This window comes from Perca fluviatilis, chromosome 21 (assembly GCF_010015445.1).
Source record: "Perca fluviatilis chromosome 21, GENO_Pfluv_1.0, whole genome shotgun sequence".
NCBI classification, from domain to species: domain Eukaryota; kingdom Metazoa; phylum Chordata; class Actinopteri; order Perciformes; family Percidae; genus Perca; species Perca fluviatilis.
Genome location: NC_053132.1, coordinates 6,403,180 through 6,415,445, shown reverse-complemented (window position 1 = coordinate 6,415,445; position 12,266 = coordinate 6,403,180). Strand labels below are relative to the sequence as shown.

General features: G+C 42.8%; 1 protein-coding gene across 4 annotated transcripts in view; it reads left to right on the top strand.

Moving 5' to 3' along the window:
• The window catches only part of LOC120551678 (Snf2-related CREBBP activator protein), a 34,271-nt gene that overhangs the window by 14,480 nt on the left and 7,525 nt on the right, over nucleotides 1-12,266 (top strand). For 2 of the 4 annotated variants that reach the window (XM_039789169.1, XM_039789168.1), the window contains 14 exons: nucleotides 65-234; nucleotides 3,557-3,886; nucleotides 4,489-4,675; nucleotides 4,772-4,941; nucleotides 6,909-7,060; nucleotides 7,167-7,382; nucleotides 7,727-7,891; nucleotides 8,716-8,868; nucleotides 9,113-9,442; nucleotides 9,978-10,153; nucleotides 10,355-10,668; nucleotides 10,775-10,977; nucleotides 11,365-11,534; nucleotides 11,726-11,922. In XM_039789169.1, coding sequence (XP_039645103.1) covers nucleotides 65-234; nucleotides 3,557-3,886; nucleotides 4,489-4,675; nucleotides 4,772-4,941; nucleotides 6,909-7,060; nucleotides 7,167-7,382; nucleotides 7,727-7,891; nucleotides 8,716-8,868; nucleotides 9,113-9,442; nucleotides 9,978-10,153; nucleotides 10,355-10,668; nucleotides 10,775-10,977; nucleotides 11,365-11,534; nucleotides 11,726-11,922 — 2,933 coding nt within the window. The remainder of the gene's footprint in view (nucleotides 1-64; nucleotides 235-3,556; nucleotides 3,887-4,488; nucleotides 4,676-4,771; nucleotides 4,942-6,908; nucleotides 7,061-7,166; nucleotides 7,383-7,726; nucleotides 7,892-8,715; nucleotides 8,869-9,112; nucleotides 9,443-9,977; nucleotides 10,154-10,354; nucleotides 10,669-10,774; nucleotides 10,978-11,364; nucleotides 11,535-11,725; nucleotides 11,923-12,266) is intronic. The other 2 variants (XM_039789170.1, XM_039789171.1) reach the window with 2 other exon arrangements.

The window sequence follows — 12,266 nt, the reverse complement described above, 5'->3', positions numbered from 1 at the left end:
GGTTTTCTAACATTTGTATTTCTTTTAACTGTATTAATCGTCCATTGTTTTGTTTTATTCTTAGGGCTGGACGAAGCCGAATGCTTTCCACGTGTGCATCACTTCGTACAAGCTGGTGCTGCAGGATCACCAAGCGTTCCGGCGCAAGTCTTGGCGCTACCTGATTCTAGACGAGGCACAAAATATCAAGAACTTCAAGTCCCAACGCTGGCAGAGCTTGCTGAACTTCAACAGGTCTGTAGAGCTGGTTGTTTTTGTATTCTCAGAGGAAGAAATGTACAAACTTTAGGGCTCCGTGATTATAAAACAATTAATGTGGTATCTCTGCTTTAAACTCCAAAATTAACCACCACAGAAAAAGTGAGCACTGTTGTTAAAAGACACATCCGTGGATCTACAAACTTGGTCACGTCATCAATGATGTAATGTTGTTTCATCAGCTCTGTGAACGTTATACATTCAAACCCAGTTGGACCAGCCAGGAATGATTAGTCCTTGTCTCGCGTCCAAGGATTGTTGCTTAAGACTCAAGCATGTCTCGGGACACACACCCTTGTATCTGCAGACATGCAGGAGCTTTCCAAAATCTTACTTACTGTGTGCTTTGTCCCTTACATTTTAACCAGGAGAGTAATGCTTTTGTTAGACACTGACGACCGGAAAACATAATGTCCTTTACAATCCAAACCGTCTCCTAATATTTTAATCAGTGAGTGATAGCAGGTTTTAATAAAAATATGCCAAGTCACTTTTAATGCACAGGCACAGTGTGACTTTGTAATAAGGTGGAAAGAAATCAGTTCTTCAAATGATAATTTGTCAGTTGGTAGTGCGAGATAGTCAATAATCGTATGATTGGTGGTTTTTTTTCCCCGCCAACTCCTGTCTGTATGTCAAAAGTGTCCTTGAGCAACGCACTGAACCCCTAACAGCTCCTGAGGTGGGTGGAGAAAAATTGTAAGTTGCTTCAGAACAAAAGTGTCTGCCAGATGAATACAATGTAAAGTCCAAAGGTCCGTTTCATGTACATCACAAACCTTTTTTTAGTACATAATAAACATCAGACTTCTCTCTGGTGGTGTTTTAAAACATAACCTGTAGCTTTGAAAAAGATCCCATTGTATCCCACACAGAGAGGTCGTACAGATGTCAGTAATGCATGCGGTGTAGAAGCAGGACGACTTTTCTCTCGTTTATAAACCGGGTTTACTGCGTTTGAAGCAAGAAGAAGGGAAGCACATTTTAGACAAAAAACAGCTTTGACGCAAATGTTCATATTATTTACTGGTCACATTTTTTTGGGAACGACCAAACGAGATTTCAGACGCTACACTTGACAGCACATCGTTGCGTGACTTGCGTCAGGAGACGCCCCCGTTGTTTGCGTGCGGGAGGCGAGCGCGCCCAGCATCATGTAAACAAACCGAAACTAAAATACTTCTAATACGTCCCTGAAACAAACGCAGCACTCAGGAGAATAGTAAAAGGTTGTATATATGTTGCATGTTACATTTCCACTGTTTAGAAACGAAGGTCCGCTCCATTTTTCTTTTTCAGTTTTTGCGATGACTTCTCCTCCTCCTCCTCCTCCTCCTCCTCCTCCTCCTCCTCCGGGAAAACATGACCGTGTTGCATTGTGGTACACGGGAGTAAAATGTAGGATACATCGTATGTACACTCAAATTAGCAATGCATTGTGGGTATTATATAGTGAATGAAATTTAGAACACCACTACAAAATGGCGAACACACTATGTAGTGCACTATTCCCGGTTTTGAACACAGCTCCGGTTTAGTCTGGCAAACATGGTGTGTCCATTTTTGGTGTCATAAGCAAGTATTATGTACCAATTAGCTTTGGACAAACTAATAATTTTCAATGAAATACAGTCCCTCTTGTTTCTGTAGGGCTTCCATGCACATTCAAAGATGCTTCTCTATCTCATCTGTAAGCTGCTGCTTGTCACAAAAAGTCAATGTGCATTCAGCTGTAGAGGACACGCCATCATTCGGTTTTAAACATGTTTGACTTTCAGTGCATCCCCAAGCATTTAACTGTTTATCCACAGGCTTCAGTGGTGTGTGTGGATGTGAATGTTAACCAGCTAATCTTACAAATAGAAATGCCTTTTCTCATCAAAGTGGCTGTAATTAGACTAACATGCCATCGTTTGGCTGGTGGCCTGTTCCAGCTGGTGGTAATTTCTCACGGTTACACAGAGCTTCAAAGAGAAGCTTCAACACACGAGGAGGCGCACACAAGCATTTACTCGTAGGTTTTTTTCAGGCTGATGATGAGCCCCAATACAAAATATTTGCAGTGTTTCCCCCTAGGTTGACTGCTTTATGAATTGGATCCACCCCACAGCACTGATTTTAAAAAGAAAATATGTCTCTTTTTAAATCTGGTTGGCCTGTTACTCCCGTTATTTCCTTAAAAGCAATGTAGCATTTAAAAGACCTATTTTTTTTTGAGTCCGACGCAGTGCTTACTCCACATAAACTCTACAAAACATCCCTTTCAATAAACTTCACGGAGAACAATGAAGGCAAAACAGCATCACCGATCTGTTTTAATAAACCGAATATTCTCTGGTCCAGCTCCGCTTAAAACTGATACTGATAAACGTTTTTATTATCTTTGCACAGAGACCCAAACAATGAAATTGTAAGTGCCACAACTGAAGATGCATTCGAGATAAATAAAAATAAAAAAGCTAGACAATGACACAACACTGAATCCGTCAGCAAGTTAGCGTGTTGTTATCTACCGAGCCTGTAACCGTTAGGCTACCAACAACGTTTCAACTGATTTAGCAGTTTAGATAACCCCTTCACTGTCCTGCTGTTAACAGAAATTAAATAACCACAGACAGTTGCCTCTTTCATGGACCGATCTGTTTATCTCAAATGCAAAAACCTTGAACTCAAGGGTGTTGTAGTCCCATGAGATGTATGGACTACGAGCTTGGAGGCTGAGAGATAAGATCCAGGAAACACATTTGTAAATGGTAAACTGTTTAAATACACCGACAATGCTGGGAAAGTTTTACGTTTCTATGAATACACACAATATTAGATTGATTTGTAGAGTTTTGTTTTGACATCAAATATTCTATCATCAACATTGTGATTGATTGCGGTGATTGAACCCACAGGGAATTACCACCAGTATCTCTACGGAGATTTGAAGCGTCTTTCAGCAGAATCGAGAATCGTTTTTGAATCGAATTTTGAGCCTAAAAATCAATATATCGAATCGTGACATTTTCTGATTTGTGCACCCCTAATGTTTACGGTTCTCCGGTTCTGCTGGATGTAAAGATAAGCAGCTCTTTGCCATATGAACGTTTATAAGGTGATAATGTCAATGTTGTGTTAACAGCTTGTGGCACCCAAGTGGCCAAAAAAAAAAATCAATCAATGCAGGTTTAATGAGTCTAAAGCATCAGGTTTTTATCTCCATCCATTTCTTCTCCCTTGTCATCTGTAATCCTAATTCTATAAACTTTGCCCCATGTATTTAAACGTCTACGTTGATCTCTTCCTATTGCAGCCACCGGCGACTGCTGCTGACGGGAACCCCTCTCCAGAACAGCCTGATGGAGCTGTGGTCCCTGATGCACTTCCTGATGCCCCACGTCTTCCAGTCCCACCGCGAGTTCAAAGAGTGGTTCTCCAACCCGCTGACGGGAATGATCGAGGGCAGTCAGGAGTACAACGAGGGCCTGGTCAAGAGGCTCCACAAGGTGCTGAGGCCGTTCCTGCTCAGGAGGATCAAGATTGACGTGGAGAAGCAGATGCCCAAGAAATACGAACACGTGGTGCGCTGTCGCCTCTCCAAGAGACAACGCTTTCTCTACGATGACTTCATGGCACAGGCCTCGTGAGTTACGACGCAGTTGTGTTGACTTTAGAGATGATGCAGCACACAGAAATAATGTTTGGTTCCTTTTAAAGACGTTTCTGTAAAATGGATATTTTCCTATATTGGTTGTTCATTCTCAGGTTCCTCAGCTTTTCTGGTCTTTGAAATATGCACTTAGTTGCCAGAGAGGTGTTTCTGTAATGGGGTGGACAAAACAAATTGAAACCTCAGTTTAACGCTATGCAATCCAACAGCACCACAATCTACATCCCCCCCAAATGATCATGAGGATGAGGATTTATTGCAGAATATTTTTTTTTTTTTTTTTTTTTTATATGACTGCATTAACTTTCCCTTGGTGTACCTAATAAACTGGCAACTGAGTGTATTTATTAAATGAAGGCAAGTACTAAATCTTTGACAGCATTATGGAGTATTCTTTTGGATTTATTTGCCTGAAATTGAGGCTTGGAATTATATTTAATTTTACACAAAATGTAGATTAAACATACCTTTTTACCAGTATCTTAATAATTCAATATGATTACTATTATTTCTTGTGGTGTTCATATTACTCTCTTGCTCTTTCCGTTCATCGCCCTTTTGTTTCTGATTCACAGGACCCGGGAGACGCTGGCCAGCGGTCACTTCATGTCTGTGATAAACATCCTAATGCAGCTCCGCAAAGTGTGCAACCACCCCAACCTGTTCGACCCTCGACCCATCCAGTCTCCCTTCATCACGAAGCCTATTGTTTTCCATACAGCCTCCCTGGTGCAGGACGCCCTGGAGGTCTCCCCTTTAAAGGTAAGCATGAAAGGAAAACTTGGGGGTTAATTTGGTCAGAAAATCAAGCAGACTTGATGGGGGAAAATAAAATCCTGTATGTTTTTGCGTCCTCAGCGCTGCGATCTTTCTATGTTTGACCTTGTGGGTTTGGAGAGCCGCGTGTCCCGGTACCAGGCAGATGTCTTCCTGCCGCGACACAAGGTCAGCCGCCAACTAATCCAGGAGATCATGGACTCCCCTGAACCCCCTCCGAGACCCAGACCAGTCCGCATGAAGGTCAACAGGTACGCTGTGCAGCTACTGATACTTCAAAGACTATATATACGCACGTTGTGCAGAAAGTTACAGCTGAGCCTACACAAGTATGCAGGTCGCACATACTCTCATCTGTCTCTGTACTGTGGGAGCGGCTTGGGTTAAGTGCTCTGCTAAAGGTCACTTCAGACCAAAGCTTCGCGACGAGTTGAAACTTGCAGCTACTTGCAACGGGCCGGTCTGCGGCGTTCTGAAACCTGCCGTCTCCCACCAATCCGACGAGACGGTGTATCATCTCCATGGAGACTTCCGACTTTCGGGCTATTTTGTAGCTGGATCTATAATTTGTTGCGTCAAAATCTGAATGTGGATACGGTTGGTGATAGGGGTGGGAAAAAATCGATGCCGCATAGTATCGCAATATTTTCCGTGGCAATACTGCATCGATACACAGACGCCAAGTATGGATCTTTTTTATTATATGTGTGTTGGTCAGTTTGTCTGCTTGACAATCCCATTTTGCAGCAATAAAATTGAAGTGAGATGAACAAACCGAGAAATGTATCTTTTTAGATAAAACAGATGTTGATAAAGTTTTCTTTTGGGGACATAATTTGAAATTGGGAAAGATTTGAAGTTGGAAAAAAGGTAATAAATTACAATATATCGCAGAATATTGCAATATCTTTAAAATTGCAATAATACTGTATCGTGACCTAAGTATCGTGATGATATCGTATCGTGAGGCCTCTGGTGATTCCCACCCCTAGCTAGTGATGGTGAGATGCTTGCTACAGTTGCATTTCTAGTGACGAATTTGCAAAGAATTACGCTTTTATTTCTCTGATTCATGCTTCGTTCTAACGCTGCTCCCACATAACGTTACCCCGCTCGCTGGAGGTCGTTGAGCCTCCGTCTAAAACTCTGCCATTTCGACCAGTTGACAGTTCGTAACCTAGAAATAAAATGGATTATGGATCATTTTATTTCTGTAGTTTTGTAGCTGACTTTACAAGCTGACTTTGCTGTTGGCTGTTAAAACGGGTGACGTCTCTTATGTTCTAAAACCAGCAACTGGCGACTTGAGAAGCTGAAACGCAGGTGCCATCATCAGCCGGCTAGAGTCGAGCTGGGACGGGCTGTCTATCAGGATTATTTAGCATTTAAAATGATGTCAATTCTCTCACTTAATATATTTCCTCAAGAAACAAGTTCAACACTGCAATTCAACACTTAAGAAAGAACGGTATGAAAGTACCTAAAATGCATAGAAAGTAGTTGACAGGCCACCATTAGTGGTGTAAATGTTAAATTGTTGTGTAGCTGCAGCTCTGCCTACAAGCAATCAAACTAGATAATCAATAGTGTTAATGGCAATGTGAACAAATATATGCTTTTAATGGCAGCAGTGAAAGTGCAATTGATTTTTCTTCAGCTTCCCTGTTGCGTATTGCAGCAGCCAACCTTTTAATCACACACCAAAGCATCTTTTTCTTTTTTTTCTTTTTTTTGGGGCTAACAAATAGGCGCACTTTTTTGAATAATGGAGTGAAATGTGTCCGGACGAACAAATTAAGACCGGACAATGGCACTAAATGCTTGGTGATGGATGGATGGATGGATGGGAATTAAAAGTTCCTATCACTATTCATATTTCAAACACTAATGTATTTCAGATGTTTAGCTTTTTTATTTGCAAAAAGACTAGAAGTATTGTAGAGAAACATGCTTATGAAGGGTAAAGTATCAAATCATCATTGTTTTGGCAACAGGATGCAAACATGTTCTTTAGTGGGAATGTTCTGCATTTTCAGAGGCAAACCTTTAAAAACTTTTAATTCAAATTTTCAGATATTAAAAATAAAAAGAGCAAGAGGAAAAAGTGCATAGTCGGTAGATAATGGTAATAGGTTTCATACGTGTAAAATACATATGAAGAAACAAATGTATGAATTCATCGTTTGATCTTTTGTATGTTGGTCTGTCTGTGTTTTAGGACGTTCCAGCCGCCTCCTAAAAGTGATAATCGAGCGGTCCTACTGATGAACAAGCCTACCTGCTCGGTACCCCCCGCAGCACAGACCCCCAAACCTCCTCCACTTACTGAAGTCCCCTCAACTCCTGCCCCTGCCCCTGTAGTTCAACAAGGCAAGTGAAGGGGAAAACATAATTTACCCTAGACATGTATTTTGCAGTTGCAGATCTTTTTTTATTTTTTACGTAATTTTTGGAATGTCCTTTTTTCATTCTTCAGTGGTGTGTTCAGTGTCGACCACGGCCGCTCCTCGCCCGTCCATGCATCTTTCAGCTCAAACTGCAGTGAGAGCCAGCGCTCCAAAGCCAGTGCTGACCGTACGGCCTCCCGCTGCCCCGTGCACAGCCAGCATCCCGGCTCATCCCAGTCCAAACCCCGGCAGCGTCCTGCCCCAGAGGGTTCTGCTCAGTCCAGATATGCAGGCTAGGTTGCCCTGTAAGTCTACACTGATGTCCTTTTTTAGTTCAGTTGTTTGTCTTTCAGAACAGATAACATGTTATCTCCTTTAAACTCCACCCTGGATGATAGCTGACAGTTTGATTTAATATTCTGAGTACTTTTGTAACTTTTTATTTGTTTTGAGTCAGTCCAGCAGCTAGATAAGCACACACCTTTTTTAAACAAACCTCATACACACTGGTCCTTGTTCACAACCTTGTGCTCCACTCTTGTAAAGACTCTTTTATATTTAACTCATAAACAAACAATAACTGACTTTGGAGTAAACTGAATCTAATATTGTTTCTAATCCACGTCTTCTTTCTCTGTTCCTTCCTAAGCTGGTGAGGTAGTGAGCATAGCCCAGCTTGCCTCCCTGGCAGGGCGACCTGTGTCGTCCTGCCAGGGCAGTAAACCCGTCACCTTCCAGCTTCAGGGCAACAAGCTGACTCTGTCTGGAGCCCAGATCCACCAAGTCCCAGCAGCTTCTCCACGCCCAGTTCACGGTTGGTGTTAAACTGCCTCGTATTTACTGTGGGTGAATGAAGGGAGTTTTTTTTCTGTCATTTAATTCAATTTATGTTAGTTCATTTTGTTTTAAAAGTGGATCACAATATGTTATCTGGATATTATTTGGCTTCACACCAGATACCAAAATACAAATTATAGGCGAAGGTTTGCCTATAATAATACTTAAGTAAAACTAAATTTAGTTTTTTAAACCTTATTAAATCTGTGCTGCAGTATGGATAATGACATTGACGGTTAACATTTTCGTCGCTGCTTCTTCAGAATATACAAAAGTGCAATTTCTAACAATAATTGTGAGTTGTAACCGTAAAACACAACATAAAAGGTGGAGTCTGCGATTCTGGAAAACTATTGCCTATATTTGATCTCTACACCCAAGCAAATACCCCTCACGTCAGTGCTCCTTCAGAACGTCAGCATGTGCCAGATTTACCGTCTCTCTCGTTCCGCTGCCTTTCTCTTTATACATCCCTGTCCTGTGCACCAGCACAAACAGAATAGTGTAGTGTGCCCTGGTCAGAACGACTTTGTTTGTTTTCCATTTATAGAGCAGGGGCTGTGTGTGAACACCAGTTTTTTTTCAGTGTGCACACAACAGACAGCTAGCTGACTGTGAGGAGATAGTCACTGAATTTGACAAAGCTCTACGTTGTTATATATTAAATTAATTTAATCTATTTAGACCGGATCTCCCAATGAAGGAATAATTTAAGTCATTGGGTATTGTGTGCAATAATGTGGTTGTTTGAGAATCTGAGGAGAAAAAGTCTCTGATTATAACCCGTCTGACTGACTGCAGGTAATGTGATGCACCTGGTGTCCAGCGGGGTGCAGCACCACCTCATCAGCCAGCCTGCCCAGCTGGCTGTCCAGAGCGCAGCCAACGCGCATCCCGCAAACACCTCTACTGCCCCCCCTACGAATCGGCTGCCGCACAATGCCGTAGCACAAGGTTTGCTCTCTTTCATGTTCTGCCTCTTAACAGACATAGACACATTATCTTAAATTATCTTTTTAAAAGGATTTCATTCAATTCTGCCCTTTTTTAAAATCCTAAAATCTCATTTGAATGTATGTTAAAGAAACTTTTGCCTCAAGACTCTCTCAAATCAATCTAAATCATATCTTTTGAAGTTTTCAGTATTGTATCCGTTTAATAAAGAAGCTCCCAGCTGATATGTTTCGTGTTTCCTCAGTGCCCCCCGCCATGGTGAGCAGCCCTGGCGTTGTGAAGATCGTTGTGCGTCAGACAGCAGGCAAGGACGGCGGGCCTGTGCCCACCCTGGCAGTGGCCCCTTCCCCTCGTGTTGCTCCTCATACTTCCCTTTCCCCGCAACCCCACGCCAACACCACCTCTGTCCGAAACACTGCCCCACTGCAAATTGTCCAGCGCACCCCTGGTCCCGCTACTGCCCACTACACCATAGCTCCTCCCGGAATCCCTAGCTCAACCCCAAACCAGCCCCACCCCCCTCGCCCCGTCCTCAAAGTAGTGCAGCCTCCTCCATCGAGCACAGAGCAGCCAGGTGAGAGAACGAGCTCCAGCGTTTATTCTCTCTGAGCTATGATTCATAACGCTGCATGCATGCCGAGCCGAACTGGGTCAGATTGTTATGGCAACTAATCTTTAGTATTTTTTATTTTTTTATCTTCCCCACTATCACATTTTTTATATATATTTTTTTTTTTAATCTGCTTAGTTCCAGATGTGTGCAGCATGTTATGTAAGGGGAAACGTGCAGGAACATTTAGGCAGTTACAGGAAGCCTTTTAGTAGTCTCAGTGCCTATGGCAAGTTACAAGTCAGAAGAAGTTAGTAAACCATAAGGACTGCAGTCTATTCGTTGGGTATTGAATCCAAAATCTGCAAGTTGTCTGCGAACAATAAATTCACTAATTGTAATGAGTTAACATCTGACTGCAAAAGTTTAGTTATTTCGGGAGAAATTGTTTCTCTTTATTAAAAATAAATCCATGGTCATTTCTTTTCAAGTGAATGGCTGCTGGGAGTGCTGCAGAATTTAGTCATTTACAACGCTCCGCCTTGTTCTCTCCCCTCAGCTCCAGTTCAGCTGGCCTCCTCGTCCTCTGCCTCAAAGGCTTCTTCTTCATCAGCGCCACGTGACAGCAGCAGTCAAACACCCGTTACCACGAAGTCGAGGCCCAGTACTAGTGCGAAAGCTTTCCCTCCACCCAGGAGAGTCCCTCGTCCACCTCCTCGTTCTCCTTTCCACATGGTAAGCAAGTTCATCTACGGACCAAAGCAAAAATACACTGGAGTAGTTACATTCTTCCATATTTAAGGCGATTTATCTCCTCACACATTTTAACAGCACGTAGCTCGCTGTTGTCACTATTGTAAATTCAAACAGTGCTGTTTCAGCATCTTGTGTTCCAGCTCTTCACCTGGCTAATGTTTACTTTCTTTAACTCGACAGCCATGGCTGGCAGACTGCCATAAACAGCAGCGCGAGAGCCGGCTGGACTTCATCATTCGAGTCAACGAGAACCACTGTGCGGCAAAGCCCATGTACGGCCGGGAGGTTTTGAACTTTTTGACTTTCCTCCCTGGTCCCCGTCCCTCGCCAGCCCCCCTGAGCTCTAAGGGGGAGTGGGGCCGCTCGGGCCACAGCAGCTGTCTGTTCGCACAGTGGCAAAACAAATACGACTTCTGGCTTCAGAGTCACGCTGTGAGAGAGGCCATCCACAGCATTGATGACAGGCTGGAGCTGCTCAATGATCTCATAGACAGGTAGATAACTGATCAGTTGATTGGTTAAAATGTTCCATGGATACAAGAGCTTTGAGTAAGAGGAAAGATTTGGGACATAACGGTTATTTATTGTGCCCCATTTTAGGTTTACATTTGCGATTCCCCCAGTGGAGGCTCCTCCGATCTCCATGCACTGCTGCCATCCTCCTCCCTCTGTAAGCCACAAGCAGGCGGTCTTCTCCAACCTGCTGTCAACTCAAGTCACTCCGCTTACTCGCAGTCTCCATCGTATCCAGTGTTACATGCGGACCCAGTTCCCGGACCTGAGGCTCATACAGTATGATTGTGGTAAGGTCTCAAGATGCTTCTTTTGCAGCATGTTTGATACAAAGAGCAGTAATACTCCAAAGGAAACTCACAGCAGCGAGCATTGTTATTCTTTATTTAGTCTTAATGTGATGGCAAACCATTATCTACTTATTATTTATCCATTTATTAAGTCATAAAATTGCCTTCTTGAATCAAATTGTTTCTGCTCTTAAAGCTCTGGTCACCCCTGGTTGTTTCAGGGAACTGATTCAGGGAAGCCTGCTTTCACATTTAGTCTTATAAAATCATCTCCAAAAGTTCCCCATACTAGCTTGTTTTTCATAGATGTGTTCTGCCTGTTTGTTTCCTAGTAGTGCGGCAACTCTGTTTTTCTAAATAAATAAATTACATTCTTACTGTGTGCAGGTAAGCTGCAGACTCTCCACACTTTGCTGCGAAAGCTGAAGACAGGAGGTCACAGAGTGTTGATCTTCACCCAGATGACGCGTATGTTAGATGTGCTGGAGCAGTTCCTTAACTACCACGGACACATCTATCTCCGTCTGGATGGCAGCACCCGTGTGGAGCAGAGACAGGTTAGTGCTAACGGTATTTTCAAACAACCATGTATGAAAATAGAATTATTACTGCCTCAAACTGAATATTTAAGTGTCTTAATATACCGAAAAAGAAAGGAAAATATTCAACAAAAAAATCAAGTTGGGATCCAGTCAGTCTGCCGTCACTTAATGTTTGTTCTCTGTGCATCTTCTTACTTCTCCTCCAGTCTCTAATGGAGCGCTTCAACGCAGACCGGCGTATTTTCTGCTTCATTTTATCAACTCGCAGCGGAGGTGTAGGGGTGAACCTGACTGGGGCCGACACCGTAGTTTTCTACGACAGTGACTGGAACCCCACCATGGATGCTCAGGCACAGGACCGCTGCCACCGAATCGGCCAGACCAGAGACGTCCACATCTACAGGTGACGCCGTAAAAGTGCATTAACATGAGCAATACATTTGTGACTGATTAACTGCTATGCAATCGCTTTGTACAGTTAAACAGGACAGAGTAGAAAAAGGCAAAACCTCTTTAAATGATTCAGTCACATATGGTCTTTTTAAGGCTGCAGTTTCACTTTCATTTTGACCTTTAAACACTTTATTAAAGCAGGAAGTATAAAGTGAACTTAATGAGAATTTTTAGTTTTTTTTTAAAGCTAGCTTTTATGTCCAAATGTAGATCCACGCATGATTTTTAAGGAGGGAAGTGGTGCCAGGATGCCACTGTTTACCTTCAGGAGATGTTGTAATTCTAATCTCAAGA